Here is a 24,075-nt window from a genome sequence, read left to right on the forward strand (position 1 = left end):
GTTGAGGTATATCGAGCTTTTTGTGTTTGTATTTTATAAGATTTTTTCCTATGAACATATTATTTTCCTTGTAATTCACGCGTACACTTTGTCAAATCGCCAAATGATCAGTCCACATGAAACAGCCGTTAACGACATAGTTGAAAGAGTACCACGATAGCAGTCAACATGGTTGCGAATCTTTAGCATGATAATAAAGTCCTAAATACAATGTCAGCAGAACGGCAACAGAAACGGCAAATTTGACAGTTAGCCATATAGTTGACCGGGGTATAAAATGCTATTTTTTGCGTTAAGTAATCAATGGATCTTTCCTAAGGTGCGGTTTCAGCCGTTTGGGGTCTCTTTTCGCCAGCGCTGTAGCCAGTGTAATAAAAGGTTTAGTTTTCATACAAACTTGAACCGGCTTGTGCTTGTTCAAATCTGCTTCTAAACGACACTCGTAGCGTGGGACGGAATCGAGTGAGCGTGGTGGTGCTGGGTGGTTTTTTGAACCACCCTACTAATATTCTTTGTTTTTTATAAATACGACACAAATACTACTATAGTATATGACAGTTTTGATTGTACCAATACCAAAGCTTGGTTTTGGTACTCAACCCACCTTCACCTTAACACCAGGGTTTACAAGAATAACTTCAACATATTCTGTAAACCCATTCTATCATTTGCATCACTAGAGCACTAGAGCCACCTCTTGGAAGAAGTAATGACATCATCTTTACAAATTCCAAATTTGTTCGACAACTTGTGTAGTTTCGATTGGATTTTATTTAATACCGTGCAAACTCAAACTTCGGACGCTTAAGCACTTTCTGATATATAATCCTGTTCACTCACATTTAAAATAAGACAGTTTAAATCACCATTGCAATCACTAAGTATAGTATTCATCTTTGAGGTTCTTATTTAATATGTGCAAGATATTGCGAAGAATGTTTGCAATTTATGAAAATGTCCGGCCTCTGTTTGAATCTAACCTCGGACACCGGTGAAGTTGGATTCATATTTCGGACACAAAGATTCAAACTTCGGACACTTGATTACACAGTACCGGGAAGAATAATTGAAAACAATTCTCACAGCACAGACTGTCTTTTAATCATTTCGTCGCATGTTTATACATGTCTTATCTGAATGTAACTATACTAAAACAAGCTAAAACTATTAATTCTTCCGGTTCAGCTTGACGAAACATTTCGATGAAATATTTCAAAAAATTTCCTATGCGAATTGAACCGTCCGAAGTTTGAGTGTGTCCGAAATTTGATTATCCACGGTACGTATTGTTTTCTTGGCTTAGCAGTCTTAGTATTGTATCAAATGAACTATAATGTTCTTGTTCCGACGTTTCGATCCGTATTTGGGACCTTCTTCAGGGATCTAAAATTTATTTTTGTGTGTTTATACAAATTTTTTAAACTTGTGTGTTAATAATTAATTGATAATTAGTTAATAATTAATTAATAATATGTGTTAATAATTATTGTTGATTGCACAATTTAGGGTGGCTCAAATTGATATGGGAAAAACTTTGTTCATTTTTTTTGATGCGCCGCCTTCTTTTTCGCTTCTATTTGATGCCCTGATACTCTGGACAAAATTTCAGCCAAATCGGTCTACATTTGGGCGGTGCTAAACTCGTTGGAAATTTATATGCAAAAATGTATGCATTAACATCCAAAAACAGTGAATTGCAGTTGGACGGCACAACTTACGATGAAGAACTTTGATACTGATCTAGATCTTGAAGAATTTAATACAGAATATTATGCAGAAAACCGCGAGAAGATTGGAGTTTTCGCGGCGAAGTTATTACCATTCCTCTGACTTGGGGTCTGAGCAAATTTCGTTTCTTATACCTTTGAAAAGAAATAAATTCACCCCTACAACACTCCAGTGAAATGCTAATATCTTCGCCTAATAAACTCTAATCTTCTCGCGGTTTTCTGCATAACATTCTGTATTTAATTCTACAAGAGCTGAATGAGTATCATGGTTCTTGATCGTAAATTGTGCCGTCCAACCGCATATCACTGTTTCCCGATGTTTCTGCATACATTTTTCCATCTGAACTTCCAACGAGTTTGGCACTGCTCAAACGTTGACGGATTTGGCTGAAATTTTGTCCAAAGCATCAGGGCATCAAATAGAACCGAATAAGAGGGCGGCCCATCAAAAAAATTTGAAAAAGTGTTTTTTAAACCACCTTTATTGCATATCTGTTTAAAAAAAAATTTGATAAACATATAACAATAAATTTTAGATCCCTGAAGAAGGTCCCAAATACGGACCGAAACGTAGGAACAAGATCATTATACCGTGCAAACTCAAACTTCGGACGCTTAAGCACTTTCTGATATATAATCATCCTGTTTACTCACATTATTAATCACACTGTTTAAACCACCATTGCAATCGTAAAGTAAAGTATTCATCTTTGAACTACGTATTTAATATGTGCAAGATATTGCGAAGAATATTTGCAAATTATGAAAATGTCCGGCTTCTGTTTGATTCAAACCTCGGACATCGGCGGGGTTAAATTCATATTTCGGACACAAAGATTCAAACTTCGGACACCTGATTACACAGTGCCGGGAAGAATAATTGAAAACAATTCTCACTGCACAGCACAGACTGTCTTTTAATTATTTCGTTGCATTGTTTTAACATATCATATTAGAATGTAACTATGCTAAAACAAGCTAAAACTATTAGCCCTTCCTACCCACCTTGACGAAACATTTCGATGAAATATTTCAGAAAATTTCCCATACGAATTGAAGCGTCCGAAGTTTGAGTGTGTCCGAAATTTGATTCTCCACGGTAGTTCATTTGATACAATAATAATACTGCTAAGCCAAGAAAACAATACGTATTTGTTCGATAATAATATTTACAATTCCACATATCGGAGTATCTTGGGCAGTCTAAAATAATGGTTTCATACATACCACCACCAGTTTAAAATGGGTAGGATTTTCAGATATAACTAATAAGCACAAAAACATACTGTTTTTGTACCCTTCTTACCCTATGGTAAATCTTAGGTAACGTCCTAAAAGATGATTGATTTATCTCTCGATCCATCCCAAGAAATCCGGAATTGACCAAATAATCAAAAAGACAGAAGGTTAAGAGCGTTCCGAATTATCCGAAAGGCCGTCTGGTAACCGCCTGTTGTAATATCTGGGTAAGAACTGTGAATTAGCCCCAAGACTACCGTCAGAAATGGTTTAGAAAAAATTTGCGCTACTATAGGACGAACTTTTCTATTAAATGGGTAGTCGCTTAGTAAGAGTATTATCTCCAAATTTACCGTCAGGGATAGTTGAGAAAAAATGCGCTGCTCTAGCACGAATTTTCCTAAAATGATGGTGGGCACCTACGGTTATAGATGAATGAGAACAGCGAATAAACTCCGAGGTCATTGTCAGAAATGATATAAAAAAAAATCGCGCTACCTTAGGATGAATTATTATAAATAAATAATTCATTATTTTCCACATTATACCGTGCTCCTAAGTCTTAAGTTATATTTACCCGAGCCATCTATCAAATCACTTTCAATATATTCTCAATTAACTGAACTATATCTCACTTTATCTGAACTATATCCCACTTACTGAAAATATATCCCACTTTTACTTAGTGTGTTGTACTTTTTACCAAAGTGCGAGTCCCGGAAGGTTAAAACGCATGACCATAAATTGTATAGAGATTTATTGCACAAATCATGCAGTCTCAAACGGGAAGACGTTTTTTTTTTTGATAAGCTAATTATAGTCACTCCATATATAAGTAAATACTCATAAAGGCTTCCCCAGACCTAAGCGATTTCATCATCGCGACGGCGACAACTAGTCCCGCGATTCTATCGTTGGGTCGCTGCAGGCAATGCTCCATTTACGCTTCTACACCAACGGCGACAGAATCGCAGTCACCAAGCGATAGAATCGCGTTGCGATTATCGTGTCGCGTGTGTTTGAGGGAACCTTAATTGTCTCAAGTTATTTGTCTACATCAAGCAAGCTGTCTGGGGGCCGTTTGTTTGCCCAATTAGGTTGTTTCACCAATGATGACTTGTTAGAGTTTTGCAACATTTTATTCTAGTCGTTGAATCCATCAATGAACTCTATTGGTGATCATCGCACAGTAAGACAAGTATCGCGTTCCCGCGAAAAAAAAAGAAAGTTCGATGCGGTATTGCTTTGGTGCTAAAAGTTGCATTACGTAGTTCATAATTCTCTGGATGTGTTTGTGTAAAATAAAGAAAAACGATAAATGGTTCCGAGATCCTCAGAGCAATATAGCCTAAAATCTAGCACACATAACATCTGAGAAAATTGTTATGTATATTCACTTCATATTTGCATGCATACAAATTAGAGACCATCATTCCCCAAGGTATATCATAAGTACCATTTCATAGTTTGCCCATTGTTTACGAGTCCCATTTCCGTCTTTACGTAAGCATTATTACCGGTGCACTTCATTCTTATCCAGACTGCATTTCACAATGATACACATAATTCTGCAATCCGTCTGAAAGCGAATTTACTCGAATCGCCGCAATGAGTGAGTATAAACTGACTTAATTCATTTACACGTGATGCATTGCAAACAAACACATGGTCCATCCAGTGACGGCAAGTTGCTGAACATATTCTATGTTTATATCTTCGTAATGATTACGATGATGTCGTTGTCGTCGGTTCAATAAAGTGCTTTTCCACCCTCACAAAACCGTTACCGTTGGCGATTATCTAGCGGGTTGATTATCTCACTGAACGAACACTGCCAGCGCGTCTCTCGAAAGCATACCTATTCTAGGAGTCTAGCGAATATGTGTCCACTGGCTAGCAGTACAGTGCAATCATGATAATGCGAATTGTTGCTGCGAAAAATACATTGTCTATTGCGTCACTTCAAAAGTGAACTTGAATTTCTCTCATACGGACACAAATATACCTACCCTCGTCGGATGCAACGGGCGATGCAGTTGCACGCGTGTGGATCAATTTAGGTGGACGTCTTCCCATCTGATAACGAACGGAGGCGAATCTAAATTACGATCGTCAGTACTTTTTGGCCTAGGCTACCGAACGGGAACGCGGTTTACCACCTTTCAAATCTTGACGTCGAAAATGTCCAGCCAAGTGCAGTGTCTTACCGTTTTCGGCGTTAGTATTCTCCTGATCGGTTGCTCGAGTGGTGTTTTCAGTGGTAATTTGTGATCTCGGAAATTTGGCTTCCATAGCTGCACATACGTTTAACGAGAGTGATTTTTTTCGAAGGTCCTACTGCCACATTCGATTGTGAAAATGAAATTGAGGGAAATATTACTGCCGAGGAGGCTCTTAAAAGTGCGCTACTTTGTGGAACAGGATACAATGCTCAGCATAGACCCGTGAAGAACCAGCAAGATCGAGTGGCAATGTACATTGGTGCGGATGTCATGAATGTTGAATTGGTAGGTAGTAGAAAATTTACCTACTATAAGCACAGCTGAAACGACATTGCAGTATTTTGCAAACACATCGATTATTGAGAGGCGGAGGCAGATTTGTACATGTAGCCTATTTGGTCGTTGAGGAATAGAATGTACAATTCTTCTACCCAACATTTATTCAATGTCTTTAATTTTATCTTACCGTAGCAATAAGAAGAAATCTGTCAATGTATCAGGTTCAGATATGACAGGCATATCGGTCCTCTATATGTATTCCAAAACACATGTATGGAGACGCATGGTATATTGTCTTGAAAAGTGCGTTACCTAAGACTAATCGGAATACGCAATGGGGTATTCTGGTCAAAACATTACAGCAATTCAAGAAAAACAGTGTAGTTTCAATCAATTTTGACTTGAAAGCAGATATTGCAATAGTTTTAAGTTTGGTTTCATTCGAAGACTTTATTCACGTCCGTGCGGTCAGAGTATGTACAGCTAACTGAAAAACTGGTGAGTGACGCAGTCCTCTCTAGCTTAACAATGTTTGGCCCTTATACCACCGAATCGTTATGGACAATGTCCATAACGATTCGGTGGTATAATCGTACGTCCACTACGAGTGGAGCGTGAGCTACTAGCTGGAGGGTCAAGCAAAGCACACTCGAGCTCTGCAGCAAATAATTGAGAGCGATTGTCTTCATCATGATCACCGTAGCCTTCCACTTCTAACTGTTAATCAGTAGGTTCGGATTTGATGCTACTTGATTTTACAGGATGACTGCCAACCCTCGGTGTACTTACACGTGGTACAGGTGGACTGACGATCCTTGGTGGACTTATTTCGGTAGCCGTGGCTTCTGGAGTTGCATTATGAGGCATCAAAGCCTGACGACGAGCGTCATCAGGTGGATTGACAACCAGAGTCTAAAATATTCATCTTCATGAAGCAACTTCGGTTCAAATTTTGACTAACATCGCATGAATATTCAAAACATAGAATGACATAGTCAGACGATTACTCCTCAAACTCATTCATTCGACATTCACTGAGTGTGCTTACTATGTGCAGAAAAAAACATAATTAGCATTGTTTATGTTGAAAGTGCCTCGTGGATGAAAACCAGATTCAGTTCTATGTGATAAATTACTTTACTTATTTGAAACTTGTTCAGATTTCAGATAATTTATCAATTTGTAAAATGTCTTGTCTTAGCACATGCACAGCCAGTATTGAAAACTTACTTACTTATGGATCCTGTACACCTCCGGTGGTGCAAAGGGCCGACTTGAAAGATCTCCATCCTGAGCGATGCCCGGCTATCGCTTTAACCTGTTGCCAGGTTAGATTTCGGTCGACTTCTTTTATTTCTTTATTGAGGCTTCTCCGCCATGAGCCTCTGGGTCTGCCTCTGCTGCGATGTCCCGCTGGGTTCCAGTCTAATGCTTGCTAGCTCCAGTCTAATGCCAGTATTGAAAAGCATCCTGGAAATGTCGGTTGTATTCAGGAGCATTTTCTTGTCTGCATTAATATTTGCAGCATATTATAAATATGACACAAGTATTAAAACGGCCAGGCCCACCGTGCAGGCTTGAATTTGGGAGAAGAACCAGAACTCCCCGGCAATCAGATTATTTAGTAATAGATAACATGATCAACAAAGAGTTTTGAATCTACGAAAGGAAGAAACGGGGACAGCCGTACCAACCGTTTCACATTCATGGGGAAAGATGATTGACGAATCGTTGGGAGTGACATTGCTAAGAAGATTAATGTACACTCCTTGGGTCCTCGACGTTTTGGGATGGGACTCAGTTTTTAGTCTAGTGACCTGGCCTCACACTGATGGCTTATACACAAAAGTTTTCGCATAAATTCAGATAGATTACTATGAAAATATGACGAATACTTATACTTGACGAATACATCAGTGTACATATAGGCCAAGGTTTAAACGCCATTACTCGCTCTCTGGAACGAGAAAAAGAAAAAGAAACAAAAGCGATGAAAAACATGCGAAAACTCAAGACGATAAAATTATACCATATACTTACAACATCTCCATATTGTCCGTGCTTGATATCGTTTTTTTTAATGAATCGCCTGCTTTGAGCGTGCTTACAGCGGCACACTAGGAGTTAACATTCTGAAATCAGTATGGCGAATGGCATCTATTCTGATTTCTCAAAATTAAGACTTTTAATCGAAAAAATATTTGGTAGACGTAGTAGCGGACACCGTCCCTCATAACCGGTACCAAATAGTTTTTCATGAAAAGTTCCTAATTTTGAGAAAACCAGCGTTAGATGTCTTTCGCCATACAAATTTCTGGCGGTTAACTCTTGCTGGCTATTTTGCGCATATACTATAGCGCCTGGATGTGGCTGCGGCGAGTAGAAAATCAGCTACTGCCAATAATTCATTGCCCCCGTCAAAACACAATTTATTGAAATTGCTTACCACAAATTTTCGCGAAAAGTGAATGAGGAGTGAAAATGAAGAAACGAAAGAAAAAATGATTAAGAAAGAACAGCCCTTCGAAAATTATTCGTCGAATGAATAAACTAAAAATGAAAAAAATAATAATAATAATAATTGAAGAACGTTCAGATTATAAACTTCATTGTACAGACCCCATGTTTCTGATATGTATGGCATGCTCATTCCAAATGTGTATTAGTCGTCTAACCATTCTTTATATATTTCAATGTTCTTGGAAACATATTAAGTTAACAATATTAAAACTCGTCTCATTGTACGAAATAACTTGAATTAAAATTAAAATATACTATTCAGTTGAGTAGATAGATAGATGTCTTACCTGTCATATTGAAAATCATGGTGGTATTTTTTTTAACGTCTTCTTCTTCTTCTTCTTGTTGGCATTACATCCCCACACTGGGACAGAGCCGCCTCGCAGCTTAGTGTTCATTAAGCACTTCCGCAGTTATTATCTGCGAGGTTTCTAAGCCAGGTTACCATTTTTGCATTCGTATATCATGAGGCTAGCACGATGATACTTTATGCCCAGGGAAGTCGAGACAATTTCCAATCCGAAAATTGCCTAGACCGGCACCGGGAATCGAACCCAGCCACCCTCAGCATGGTCTTGCTTTGTAGCCGCGCGTCTTACCGCACGGCTAAGGAGGGCCCCTTTTTTAATGTACTGTCACTTTAAGTTTAGTTTGAGTTTGATTCGATTGTTTAACTTTATTTTTGGTAATTTTGATACAGTGATCAGTTCTTCACTTAATTCGATATATGGGATGTAGCTTAGAAAACATATAGACGGAAACATATGGGCAACACTTACTTGAAGATGAATCGTTTATATTTAATGTGTCATTTTCAGTTCCCTTTTATACGCGTTTTTTTCTAAATATTGACCTTGAATCAAACGGTGCACAGGTTGAAGAATTGATCACCCGACGCCCCTGACTTATATATACACACATTCATACACACTTAACTCATTTCACAGTATTCGGTAAATTTCACCGAAATCTCAACAACCAGAGACAGTTCGGTAATTATTTTACAGATTTTTTTGTAAATTTTTTCCATTGTTCAACTATCAAAATCACCGAAAATCAGTAAAATTATTTACCGAACAGTTCTACTGTTGAGAATTCAACAAATTACCGAATTGACAACGATTATTTTAAGTGTGTATATGCCTTACTATACTACTACACTGAAAACCAAAAACTACCCAAAAGTGGGTTTGTTTGCACTCAAAACCAAATGGTTTTGGGCCAATATCAACCTTAAATTTGAGTAAAATGACTTTTTCTGTTTCACTAGGTAGTTTGCCTTTAATCCCATGTAAACAATTTACCCAAAGCTGAGTTTAATTTATCCAAAGCGGACCTTGATCAACCCAAAATAGAGAATATTGAACTTACTCAAATTTGGGTTATTGGGCTGAGCAACCTCGGTGAGGTGTTTGCATCTTGCTCTAGTTTTGATAGCAATCATGGGAAAGAAAGGAAAACTACCAAATTTGGAGTAAAGTTTTTTTCTGCGATATTCTCAATAGTGCGTATATTGAACTCAAAGTTTGGGTTGATTTATCTGTCCGTGTACATAAACTCATGTCAGCCCTGGATTCTAGATCCTTTTGTAAGCCATTCGCGAAGTCGAAGCAAATTCTGCTCTTCCCTCCTATGAGAAATCCATTGCTATCTGTCAGAGTTTGAGTGAAACATGGCCGCCATCTCCTCCTCTCTGTTGCGCTACTGTAAAAACCCATAAAGAACTGTCATTGTTTGTGTGAAGAATTTTGCTTCGACTTCGCGAATTGTTCTGTGTTGAAAACATAATCACTATCGATTTGCATTTGCTCTATTACCGAGAGGCCAGTGACGATAAACCGATGCACCCCGTATGTACTTGCCGTCTTTACCAATCTTACAATAATAAATAAAAATACACACTGCAATTGTGTAATTAAAAAGAGTGTAACAGTAGGGGAGATTGGGTAGACTTGATCCCCTTTTCTGATTTCCGATTTAATACAGCCAAAAATAAATAAACATACGCGATTTCCACACAGACTCTCTAAGAAATATAAGGGGTATTCACTAAACGGCGTAGGTTGCTGCGTATCTGTTTATAGAAATGTTTCATAGGCGATTTGAAATATGTTCTTTATGATTGTGTATGAAACTTTTCAATAATCAGATAAGCAACCTACGCCGTTTAGTGAATACTCTGTACTACGGATAGAGCCGCTTTTCTGCGCTCAAGCGAGCAGAGGATATTTTGAAATCACTCCCATAAACCAAATTATTTTGCAGTTACTTGACTGTCAAACATTTCCCGCTCTTCGAATTTCTCTTTCCACGCTGCATGAAAGCGCACAAATGCGCTAGACTCTAAATGACTTTACGATTGTTTACATACATTCATGCTCCAATCAGCTGCTGAATCTCTTGAAATTTCGTGACGAGTCCTTTTTAGTTGCATTCCCACTAATTTTCCACTCGAAATATAATGTGACAGAATATTTGTTACAATGAATACAAAACTTCAACAAAATTTATTTTTATTTTTCCCAAAAAATAATAATAGCTTCTCAATATTAGATAAGAAACGAACATAACCACAATCTTCAATGTTTGGCTCCGGCACAATAGAAAATTTTGGCTTCAGTTTGACAACCAAATCGATTCTATCCACACCACCCAGGTGAATACCCCTATAGTATTTAACTTTACTGATGTATGACAGTCCTTAAATTATTGTTGTTATTGATACACAATCGAATATTTGGAGTGATGTCAAAATCGACTTTAAAAATATTCGGAAGAAATTGATCCCTCTCCAAGAACTTTCTTTGATAAAATTAGAAAGGTGCCTTCAGATTTTTTAAATATTTTCCTTCAAAATATGCGGAATATTCGAATTGCTGTGCGTATTCGTGAACGATTTTGTTATTGAATTTGACAGCACATGCAATTTTAAAATTTGGGGAGACTTGATCCTCTTTATGATATCTCATTTCATTCATTTATTTAGTTAACATCTAAACAGATAACACTGAATCAACAATTTGACGCCACAATGCACGGTTCGAGGCCGCATCTCTCCATCCTCGATACACCCAACGCTCGCCTGTCGTTCTGCACCTGGTCTGCCCGTCTCGCTCGCTGCGCTCCACGCCGTCTCATACCTGCCGGATCGGAAGCGAACACCATCTTTGCAGGGTTGCTGTCCGGCATTCTTGCAACATGTCCTGCCCATCGTACCCTTCCGGCTTTAGCTACCTTCTGGATACTGGGTTCGCCGTAGAGTTGGGCGAGCTCATGGTTCATTCTTCGCCGCCACACACCGTCTTCTTGCACACCGCCAAAGATGGTCCTAAGCACCCGTCTCTCGAATACTCCCAGTGCTTTGCAAGTCCTCCTCGAGCATTGTCCATGCTCATGTCCGTAGAGGACTACCGGTCTTATTAACGTCTTGTACATGACACATTTGGTGCGGTGGCGAATCTTTTTCGACCGCAGTTTCTTCTGGAGCCCGTAGTAGGCCCGACTTCCACAAATGATGCGCCTTCGTATTTCACGACTAACGTTGTTGTCAGCCGTCAGCAAAGATCCGAGGTAGACGAATTCTCGACCACCTCGAAGGTATCCCGTCTATCGTACCACTGCTTCCCGGGCGGGCCCTGTCGCCCTCGGTTCCGCCCACAGGCAGGTACTTTGTCTTCGATGCATTCACCACCAGTCCAACTTTTGTTGTTTCACGTTTCAGGCGGGTATACAGTTCTGCCACCTTTGCAAATGTTCGGCCGACAATGTCCATGTCATCCACGAAACAAATAAATTGACTGGATCTATTGAAAATCGTTTCCCGGCTGTTACACCCGGCTCTCCGCATGACACCTTCTAGCGCAATGTTGAACAACAGGCACGAAAGTCCATCACCTTGTCTTAGTCTCCGGCGCGATTCGAATGAACTGTTGTGTTTGCCCGAAATCTTCACACAATTTTGCACACCATCCACCGCTGCTTCGATCAGTCTGGTAAGCTTCCCAGGGAAGCTGTTCTCATCCATAATTTTCCATACCACTACGTGGTCTATACTGTCCTATGCCACCTTGAAATCAACGAACAGATGGTGCGTTGGGACCTGGTATTCACGGCATTTTTGAAGGATTTGCCGTACAGTAAAGATCTGGTCCGTTGTCGAGCGGCCGTCAACGAAGCCGGCTTGATAACTTCCCACGAACTCGTTCACTAATGGTGACAGACGACGGAAGATGATCTGGGATATCACTTTGTAGGCGGCATTAAGGATGGTGATCGCTCGAAAGTTCTCACACTCCAGTTTGTCGCCTTTCTTGTAGATGGGGCATATAACCCCTTCCTTCCACTCCTCCGGTAGCTGTTCGGTTTCCCAGATTCTGACTATCAGTATGTGCAGGCAAGTGGCCAGCTTTTCCGGGCCCATCTTGATGAGCTCAGCTCCGATACCATCCTTACCAGCTGCTTTATTGGTCTTTAGCTGTTGAATGGCATCCTCAACTTCCCTCAAGGTGTGGGCTGGTTGGCTTCCATCGTCCGCTGAACTGACGTAGTCATCTCCTCCCCTGCCTTGACTTTCACTGCCTGTACTCTCAGCGCCATTCAGATGTTCCTCGTAGTGCTGCTTCCACCTTTCGATCACCACACGTTCGTCCGTCAAGATGCTCCTATCCTTATCCCGGCACATTTCGGCTCGCGGCACGAAGCCTTTGCGGGATGCGTTGAGCTTCTGATAGAACTTGCGTGTATCTTGAGAACGGCACAGCTGTTCCATCTCCTCGCACTCCGCTTCTTCCAGGCGGCGTTTCTTCTCCTGAAAAAGGCGGGTCTGTTGTCTCCGCTTCCGTCTATAACGTTCCACGTTCTGCCGGGTACCTTGCTGCAGCGCGACCGCCCGCGCTGCGTCCTTCTCCTCCAGAATCTGTCTGCACTCTTCGTCGAACCAATCGTTCCGTCGACTTCGACCCATATACCCGACGTTGTTCTCCGCTGCGTCGTTAATGGCTGCTTTAACTGTATTCCAGCAGTCCTCAAGAGGGGCCCCATCGAGCTCACCCTCTTCCGGCAACGCTGCCTCGAGATGCTGCGCGTATGCAGTGGCGACATCAGGTTGCTTCAGTCGCTCTAGTCGTACCGCGGCGGTCGTCGGTACCGAACATTGTTGATGACGGAAAATTTTTTTGCGCAGTTTAACCATCACCAGATAGTGGTCCGAGTCGATGTTAGCGCCACGATATGTCCTGACGTCGATAATGTCGGAGAAGTGCCGTCCATCAATCAGAACGTGGTCGATTTGTGATTCTGTCTGCAGTGGTGATCTCCAGGTGTACCGATACGGGAGGCTGTGTTGGAAGTAGGTGCTACGAATGGCCATATTCTTGGAGGCGGCGAAATCAATTAGTCGTAGGCCGTTTTCGTTCGTCAGCCGGTGAGCGCTGAACTTTCCAATAGTCGGTCTAAACTCCTCCTCTTGGCCAACCTGAGCGTTCAAATCTCCTATGATGATTTTGACGTCGTGGCTTGGGCAGCTGTCGTACTCACGTTCCAGCTGCGCGTAGAATGCGTCCTTATCATCATCAGTGCTTCCGGAGTGTGGGCTATGGACGTTGATTATGCTGAAGTTGAAGAACCGGCCTTTGATCCTCAACCTGCACATTCTTTCATTGATCGGCCACCACCCGATCACGCGCCTTTGCATATCGCCCATCACTATGAAAGCTGTTCCCAGCTCGTGTGTGTTGCCGCAGCTCTGGTAGATGGTATGATTACCTCTAAACGTTCGCACCATTGATCCTTTCCAACAAACCTCCTGCAGCGCTATGATGCCGAATCCACGGTCCTTGAGCCCATCGGCGAGTATGCGTGTCCTCCCAATGAAGTTGAGAGATTTTCAGTTCCACGAACCGAGTTTCCAATCGCTAGTCCCTTTTCATCGCAGCGGTCTTCGCCGAAGGTTTCAGTCCGCACTCTCTTGTTGATTGTCCGTTGCTTATGTTTTTTTTAAAGGCTGACTTGCAGGGCCTGACACCAAACCACCTAAATTACCGGAGGACCATGGTGCACAGTTTCACTTAGAGTCCCTCGCTGGCACTCGGACGATGATCAGCCGCCCCTAACATGGAGAACAGACGCTGTTGTGAGCCGATCCTGACATGGAGAACAGACGCTCAATAAGATTTGCACCTCCGAAGAGAAGCAAACCCCCCCTTCCCTGTCAGCATACGACCATAGTTCCCACCGGGGTTGGTTACCCGATCTTCCCTAAGGTTGCTCGTATCCCGGCCAGCACCGCGGGGAGGTAGGGATAGGAGCTGCTGGGTAAGAGGCTAAGGACCGCGAGATGGGGTCTATTTTATTCCTTCAGGTACGCGAAGTACCAATGGTACGCTTTACCCAGCATTTGCCGTGCCAATATCTACGCAATAAATAATTTTTCCTGACAACCCTTCATCAAATCTGTCAAATCTACAAAAAATTAGAAGCCTGAGAATAGATTTATATTTTTTTGAATTTTTTCGCCAAATTTTTGTATGGGTGACTAATGGGGGATCAAGTGTCCCCATATTGAGGCAATAACTTCAAATCCAAATATCCTAAAACTTTGATGGAATGTTAACATTTTCATCAGTACAGATCATTAAGCATATTTATGGCTTTGTGCTGTGAAAAAACGAAAGCATTTGATCATTGTTATGAAAAGTTGTTCAAATTTTGCTTGGCCAATAAAAAAATCTTTAGGAAGGTCAAAACATACAAACCGCCCTGCAGAATAAATAAGGTTGTCAATCCAAAAAATAACTCACCACATAAAGATCATTTGTCTAGAGGATCTATACTAAAAAATACGCTAGAACAAAACTACTTTAGTCCTCGATAAAACAGGGGGTGATCAAATCTTCCTCTATTGGGAAGGATTACTGGAAGTATGTTTCTGACAGCAAAATAAAGCAAACCTTATTGCAGACATTTGTGTTCAGCAAGTAAATCGAAAACCTACATACCTGGACCACGAATAACTCTGAAAACTTCTCTGGTTGTAAGAATACCACAAGAAATACCTCGTCCTCTCTGGAATTCGATGGCAACACTTTCTTGTAGAATTCCTGATTTAAGCCGGAAAGCTGTTTACAAACGTAGACTAATAACCCGATTCTTGAACCGCTGGCCATATATCCTCTCGATATTGGTGATCTGCTCTCTTGGGGAACCTGTCATGATGCTCGCACTAGTCATATTTTCAACCAAATTTCACTATTCGGTCCAAACAATAGGATGCCACACGAGCAATCGGGCATGAAAATGTAACGATCCTTTCAGACGTCAACTTGAAAATCTTCAACAGCTCCCAAGAAAAATTGAAAAAAATTGATGGGACAAATATTTTCGCGTCTGCTTTTAATTACAACATACTACGATCTGTTAATTTATCAATTTGTAAAATGTGTAAAAATATTCAATGACTAATATTCAACTGAATATTGACAGTTCAGAGACGACTATGAATGTGTCTGGAAGTGAGCTGACAAGTGAAGAAAGGCGGCCTTCACCAAAAAATGTCGATTATTTTACACTCTGCTAACAACCTTCACTTGGATCGGCCTCGTTGTTGATGGTACGTATCATAAACTTCCGATTCCGTCGAAAATGATTACTAAAAGAATCTCGAATGACATAAGAACGCCAACTCACGTCCCGAACTACCAAGCCGTAGTGCCACTATCGCGCGTTCTTCCTAAAAAGAACTCTCTCACCAGTTTCACTCATAAGACGAGTTTGTACAATCCCATTGAATTCCACCACTTAATTGTATCTTGACATATACGTATTTCGACCTCAACAGTAAGGCCGTCTTCAGTGTCTCGTACTTGACTCGACTTTGACTCACCAGGTTTAAGTATAGGTAACTTTGGTAGGCTTTGCATGACGATCGTAGTAACCTTTCTGGATAGCACGCTTACGCCGTATTCTCTGCTGCACATCACTTTCCTCTAGGGCATTTCTTTTCAATAGAGTTTCCTCAATAGGCAAACGAGTCTTCACAAATCTTCCGAAAAATAACTGGCTGGGAGATAACTGCATACTTGCAATCGGTGTTGTGTTGTACTCCAAAAAACGATACTGAAACTGATCAAGACCACCAGTATCGTAACACCGCTTCAAGATATTTTTGGCGATTGCCACTCCTTTCTCCGCAAGTCCGTTGCTTTGGGGATATCGAGGGCTGGAAATATCGAACATAATTTTATTAAAATTGACGTATTTGCTGTAAGCGCCTTAGATGTGAACTATCTGCAGCCACATTTGATAGATCCTCTGCCAAACTTTATCAAGTATGTGAAGGTATTCTTCACCATTCCGATATCTGCTGCTGCTTAATGATCGTTTTCTGGGCTCCAAATGTTGAAAACCTATAGGAGATCCAGTATGGGAAAACAGCGACTGAATTCCATATCTCTACTGCACGGGTATACCCCGTTAGGCATAAGGAAGTTAGGCATAAGTACGTTAGGTTTTCCTGGCAGCAGGGACTATGCTTGACGATCCCTTCCCAGGCCATCTGCGAGTTGTGGGGCTTGCCTAGGATGTGGTGGGGTTTGACAGTGGGCCCTGTTAAATTCCTATAAAAAGCTGCATGTATCCGCAAGTAGGCCCCACCGAAGCGACCGTGTGTCGCTCAAAGCGCATAAGCCCTGGTGTTAGGTGGGACGCTAAACAGCCCTGACACGACGGCCCTCCGAAGAGACAGGAGGTTTGCGCAGGCCCAATAAGCCGCCTGGAAAACCAATAATTACGGACAATATAAGAGATAATCGATATAATCGGCAAAGAGCAAGGCGACGAATAAAGGATCACGATTGGAAGCTAGGAACATGGAACTGCAAGTCGCTAGGTTTCACAGGTTGCGACAGGATGATCTACGATGAATTACATCCCCGCAACTTCGACGTCGTGGCGCTGCAGGAGATTTGCTGGACAGGACATAAAGTGTGGAAAAGCGGGCATCGAGCGGCTACTTTTTACCAAAGTTGTGGCACCACCAACGAGCTGGACCGGCTTCATAGTGCTGGGTAAGATGCGCCATCGTGTGATTGGGTGGCAGCCAATCAACGCAAGGATGTGCAAGCTGAGGATTAAAGGCCGTTTCTTCAACTATAGCATCATCAACGTGCACTGCCCACACGAAGGGAGACCCAACGACGAGCTGTGCGTTCTATGCACAGCTAGAGCAGACATACGATGGATGCCCACTGCGTGACGTCAAAATCGTCATCGGTGACATGAACGCACAGGTAGGAATGGGGGTATAGACCGGTCATCAGACCGGATAGTCTGCACAACTTATCGAATGACAACGGCCAACGATGCATAAGCTTCGCAGCCTCCCGCGGAATGGTAGTCCGAAGCACCTTCTTTCCCCGCAAAAATATCCACATGGAGATCACCTAACCAAGAAACGGAAAACCAAATCGACCACCTTCTAATCGACGGTAAATTCGTCTCCGACATCACGAATGTCCGCACTTACCGCAGTGCGAATATTGAATCCGAGCACTACCTCGTTGCAGTATGCCTGCGCTCAAAACTCTCGACGGTGTACAACACGCTACGAGACGGTAGACTAGCCCAAGAATACGCGCAGCAGCTGGAAGTGGCACTCCCAACGGAAGAGCAGCTAGGCGCAGCGTCTCTTGAAGATGGCAGGAGGGATATTTGATCCGCCATTGGTAGCACCGCAATCGCTGCACTTGGCACGGTGCCCCCGGATCAGAGAAACGACTGGTATGACAGCGGATGTGAGCAGTTAGTAGAAGAGAAGAATGCAGCATGGGTGAGATTGCTGCAACACCGCACGAGGGCGAACGAGGCACGATATAAACGGGCGCGGAACAGACAAAACTCGATTTTCCGGAGGAAAAAGCGCCAGCAGGAAGATCGACATCGTGAAGAGACGGAGCAACTGTACCGCGCTAATAACACACGTAAGTTCTATTAAATTTTAAACCGTTCACGTGGGCCACGTGCCACAGCCCGATATGTGTAAGGACTTAAACGGGAACCTTAGGATAAACTGATAGGTTGATCAAGCCAACGATGGATCGGGTGAGGTGCGTAGTTCAAATTTCGGGCGCATTCTCGAGTCCCTTCGAAACGCGCAGAGGGTTGCGGCAAGGTGGTGGTCTTTCGTGTCTGCTATCCAACATCGCTTTGGAGGGAGTAATACGAAGGGCAGGGATTGACACGAGTGGTACGATTTTCACGAAGTCCGTTCTGTTATTTGGTTTCGCCGACGACATTGATATTATGGCACGTAACTCTGAGAGGATGGAGGAAGCCTACATCAGACTGAAAAGCGAAGCAAAACGGATGGGACTAGTTATCAACACGTCGAAAACGAAGTACATAACAGGAAGAGGCTCAAGACAGGACAACGTAAGCCAGCCACCACGAGTTTGTATTGGTGGTAACGAAATCGAGGTGTTTGAAGAATTCGTGTACTTGGGCTCACTAACGACCTCCGATAACGATACCAGCAGAGAAATTCGGACCATGCTGAGGGTGCCTGGGTTCGATTCCCGATGCCGGTCTAGACAATTTTCGGATTGGAATTTGTCTCGACTTCCCTGGGCATAAAAGTATCATCGTGTTAGCCTCATGATATACGATTGCAGGAATAGTAACTTGGCTTAGAAACCTCGCAGTAAATGTGGAAGTGCTTAGTGAACACTAAGCTGCGAGGCGGCAATGTCCCGGTGGGGGATGTATTGCCAATGGAGAAGAAGAGAGAGAAATTCGGAGACGCATCATGGCTGGAAATCGATTGGACTTCGCAAAACGCTCCGATCGAATAGAGTTCACCGCCGTACCAAACTGGCTATCATCAAAACGCTTATTAGACCGGTAGTTCTTTATAGACACGAGACCTGGACGAGAATCAACGCGCACTGGGAGTTTACGAAAGGAAAGTGCTGTGTGCCATCTACAATGTAGTGCAGATGGCGAATAGAACGTGGAGGGGACGAATGAACCACGAGTTGCACAGGTGGAGGACGATTTGCGGACCCTCCGCAGACTGCGTGGTTGGCGACGACGTGCAGCCATAGACTGAGTCGAATAGAGAAGACTTTTATGCACTGCACAGGCCACTCCAGCCTTAGCCTGATAATGAATAAAAAAAAACGCAAATCTGGAACATTCCAACCCGTAGACACTTGCGGCTTGAAACATGCCAAGCATCAAAATTACAGCGCCACAGTGGCTATAATCGTGTTTTAACGCGTTTAAATAATAGTACCTTTATTAAGCAATTTAACGCATTTTATCAGTAAGTTGTTGCGCTTCTTTGGAGGTATCCAGCTTAATGATCAATCCCCCTATCAGTGGAATATTTTTCCATTTTACAACATAAAATGTTCGTGTATTCACAAAAGTTGTAGCAAAACTTACCATGAAAAACTTTGTGGAAGACCCAAGTTCGTAATTTCATTATTTTTGGAAATATTTCACATTTATGCCAACAACCCAAACCTTTTTTATTATCATTTCTAATTTTTTTGCATGTTCTATGAAGTTCTAAATAATATTAAAATACGCCATTTGGTGACTGTTGCGACTTAAAAACATAAAAAACAAAAAAGTTATAACAGTTTCTATGGATTTTATAGGCATATTTGATATAACTGCAATATCACAAGGGGCAAATTGTGGCAGACAATCTCATACGCATTTCAGAGTACAAGTAATAGACTATGATTTAATACTTGAACTGTCAAGTTGTAAGCGGATATAAGGTAGGTTTAATCAAAAACCATTTCCTACTATTCAAAGTAGAAATCAATCTTCGGTATTTTGCTATTAATCTTTTGGTACTTTAAGTAGGCCTTAACATCATGCCAGGTTTTTTTAATCATAATTTCATGCAAATATCCTGTCAATGATATGCAGAATATTATAAACCTTTAATTGTTGCACAACAAACTTAGTTCCAATGAGTTGATGTAACAATGCACCATGCGTCTCCATATGCCTGTATGCTTATACACCAGGTTTTTTTTTACACGGTTTGGTTTTAGTCGTTTAAGACCTTCAACGGCAATGAAACAATGAGTTGAACCCACGAAAAAATTCACAAAAATTGTACTATGTTGAACAAGTTCAAAACTTATAGGCATAAATAGTAATATATTTACAAAAAGTAATGAAAATACGAATTTGGCGTCTTCGTCAAAGCTTTCCAGAAGAAGTTTTTCTAAAACTTTTGAGAAGACCAGGGAATCAATTTATCTTGGATGCGCATGCGAGACAAGCGACAAAAGAGAGCCAACGACAAAGCTTTGTTTTTGTCGGAGATAATAATGACAAAGATCCGAAAAAAAATTTTAGCAACGAAAAAGAAGATAATTTTGTTGCTAAATTGTTATCCCGTTATTTTGCATTATATCAAAAAGAAAATTTCTATTTTATGCTATCATAGTTTCTGCTTTTATGGAAATATTCGAGAATCTAACTAAGATTACAAAATTAGCGTATTCTCGGAAATATCAGAGCATGTAGAGCAAATGATTCTTGAGAAAATTATTTTGAGCTATTTAGTGGAATGTCTTCACTTGTCATAAGACGAGTTTGTACCATTCCATTTAATTCCACCTCTTGGTTGTACCTTGACAGATACGTATTTCGACCTCAACGTTTCTGTCGAGTTCCTTCAGGTAAGCAGTGGATATTTTTGCATATTTCATAAATAAACTATGAATATATGAAACCCAAATGAAAAAAATGCATTCCAGGGATTCCAATGCGAATCTTCAGGGATCCTCCATTCTCTAGGAGTTTTGACGGCTATTTTCCAGGAATTTTAACGGGACTGTTGCAGGAGTTTGGACGGGAATGTTTCAGAGAATCTGAAGGAAATGTTTCAGGGATTCCAAAGGGAATCTCCTAGAGATTAAGAATGGAATACTTCATGAATTCTGACGGGAATATTGCTGGAATTCCGACGGGAATGTTCCAGTAGCTCCAACAGGAATGTTTCAGAGATTCCATCGAAAATCCTCCAGGAATTCCAACGTGAATGTTTCAGGAATTTCGTAGGCAATGTTCCAGTGATGTAGAAGCAAATCGTCGAAGGATTCCGAAGCAATCTGTCGAATGATCCTGAAGCGAGGGACTGCGAATTAATCCTTCAGGGATCCCGAAAAGAATCGTCTAGCGATTCCGAAGAGAATCCGATATCGTTGAAGTATTCTGCAAAAAACCGTTAAGGATTTCCGAAGCAAATCTCCGAACGATTTCGAAACAAATCTTCGAACGACTCCGGAGGAATTCCGAAGCAAATCAACGAGAGATTCTGAAGCAAATCCTCCATGGATTATGAAGGGTATCCTCCACAGATTCTCAAGGGTATCCATCAACGATACTAAAAGGAATCCAATGTGAATCCTACTGCTGCTAGGCAAGCGAAAGTCTGCAAGAAAACTGTTACTCCAATCCGTGACGGTTGACCACATGTCTTTGACAGCTGGCGTAGCAGGATTCTGTTTTTACACGATTTTTTTCGCTTGTATTTTTGATCCTGTGATTTCAATTCACCACCAAAATCTTTGCAACATGTTTAAAAAAATCCTAAATAAATAAAAGAAAAATCACATGATAATGAATGAGCGTTAAACATTTAGGATAAGAGCAAAATTGTGAAAATGTAAATCGTGTAAAAACAGAATCCAGTGTACTATGATTGACTTGATCGATATTTTAATGGCTCTCCGTTGTTGTTCATATCAAGCTTACTTTGATTTTTTCAAATCAATTAGATATTGCCTTTTCATAATTAACACCAAGTGTAATTTCACTGCCACATATAGGAGACAACTGTTTTGACTTCGAACTTTTTCAATAGTTCATTATGCTGTATGTTGAAAATTGATATCACATGCTAACTAACTTTTCAAATCCTAGGGGGGGGGCTATTTTTTCTAGGGAGGGCTAAGCCCACCCTGGGCCCCTCTTATTTACGCAAATGAGTACAATGTAGACCACTCCCGCCTTTGTTTGAATGAATAATAATAGTAATAATAATGACAATATATTATGAGAACCAATAACGTTAATTTTCTTATATCAAATTGTTACAGATTCATAATTCTCTCGCAACGCTAGAAATTACTGTGGAGATATCAATGGTAAGAAATCATAAACCATATCAGATAAATCAACAATTATTTCGTGCCCTTGTCATAAGACGAGTTTATACAATCCCATTGAATTCCACCACTTAATTCTCTCGACTCTCGTACTTGAAGTCGAGTCAAGTACGAGACACTGAAGACGGCCTTACTGTTGAGGTCGAAATACGTATCTGTCAAGATACAATTAACTGGTGGAATTCAATGGGATTGTATAAACTCGTCTTATGACAAGTGAAGACATTCCACTAAAAAGCTCAAAATAATTTTCTTATCAATTATTTCGTGGATATTTCATAGCAATGGTACGATGCTTACCTACACTGGAATAAGAAAGCCCAAAACAACATACAAACCGTTCCGGTATCCGAGCAAGATATTTGGACGCCAAAGCTAGCTGCCAAATCTCTGACTAAGTTAGCGTTTTGATTTTATATTTCTTGCATAAAAATTACGAACTTTAACTGTTTCTAGATCTACTGTTCAAAACATCGATCATTGCTTCCACGTCAAGTGCCATCTTAGCTCCGATGGGGAAGTTATGTACTCCATGCTGTGCACATTCACCGTGGATTGTTTGGACAGCTCACGCCACTGGGCGTTCGAAACCAAAGATTGCCCACTGAGGATATTCACACCGGAGTATGACATAAACCAATTATCTTTGTTCCATTTTCAGCGGCGACTGTCGTACTCAGTTGCCGGAGTGCTACCGTACAAGATCACCTCCTTTCAGATGGCAATCGTAAATAACTCGGTGAGTCCCGAGTTCCGAATGGATATAGTTGTGGAACGAATGGTTGGTCCGCATTTGGTTGTTTTTCTGTTACTGATTTTGGGTAAGTTACTAATCATCTCTAAAGCCTGTCGCTAACTATTAATTTGATTTTCTTCATAGTGCTGATGTCTTTGAACCTCGTAATCACTTGGTTTAAAATCGATACCACCGTTCGAGCTGTACTATCCATAACTTCATTGGCCTTGCATGTTATCTACACCGTTATTCTGTATTGGTACGCAACCACTAAGATGCATCCCGCTTCATGCCTGGCCAATACACTCGTTGGATCTCTTATAATATCAATTCTCCTGTTTGGCGAGTTCGTATACTCTATGAACATGTCTAAGCAGAACAGCATGGGAGTTCCACATATTCTCCAAAGATGCTATCTATCGGTTACAAAAATAACTCTCCTCAAAACATTTCTCAAGCTAAGCTACATCAATATAAACGATCAACTAGTAAAGCCAACAAAGCGAATCTCGTCGGCAGGGTTTTCCAATCATGTAGACCACATCGAATCGACATCCAGAGATACTACGATAAACGAGCAAACGGACTCCGACGACGGGGAAACCGATCCAGCCAAACTGAAATGGAACGTGTTTGTACAGCCCTTTGACCGGCTAATTTTCTGTGGGATTGTAATCGCCTACGTTATAATGCTACTGGTGCTGTTTCTAGCGTGAAACCGTTTGAAATTTCTTGCGAGTTCTCTCAAACGAGTGAGATACAGCTCAATTAAATGAGATAATAAGCGCAACAGAGTAAGACAATGTTCTACTTTCTAATGTAATGGTACAGACAAATGTTAGTTTTAATTGAATTTTACTCAGCATTTTCATCGATTTAGTTACTAATCAATCATTAAAAAATCAAATGATTAGATAAAATTAGAAAAATATTACAATTTAAGCTGAAAGCATCAAATTAAAGACAAGTATACAAGGCATTTAAATCGAAATGTAGAAACGAGTAGATAAATCGTGTTTAGAAATAAGTTCTGTTGCTACTTCCTGGCCAGGAGCCAATGTGTTCTATGTTGAATTTAGTGTAGATAACGAATAAAAGTAATGCCAACCAATCTAAGAATTATAATTCGTTTTTGAGAAATGCCTTACTATGAGTTA

The 24,075-nt window shown here is 41.1% G+C and overlaps 1 protein-coding gene across 1 annotated transcript; it reads left to right on the forward strand.

The window, feature by feature from the left end:
• Nucleotides 1-5,025: 5,025 nt before the first annotated feature.
• On the forward strand, nucleotides 5,026-24,021 carry LOC134216212 (neuronal acetylcholine receptor subunit alpha-4-like). Its single transcript, XM_062695161.1, has 6 exons — nucleotides 5,026-5,229; nucleotides 5,301-5,476; nucleotides 22,114-22,161; nucleotides 22,465-22,580; nucleotides 22,639-23,003; nucleotides 23,063-24,021. Exons 1-6 carry the CDS (start codon nucleotides 5,151-5,153, stop codon nucleotides 23,632-23,634), a joined length of 1,356 nt encoding a protein of 451 aa, XP_062551145.1. The 5' UTR covers nucleotides 5,026-5,150; the 3' UTR covers nucleotides 23,635-24,021.
• The last annotated feature ends 54 nt before the right edge of the window (nucleotides 24,022-24,075 follow it).

This window comes from Armigeres subalbatus, chromosome 2 (genome assembly GCF_024139115.2).
Source record: "Armigeres subalbatus isolate Guangzhou_Male chromosome 2, GZ_Asu_2, whole genome shotgun sequence".
In the NCBI taxonomy this organism is placed as follows: Eukaryota; Metazoa; Arthropoda; class Insecta; order Diptera; family Culicidae; genus Armigeres; species Armigeres subalbatus.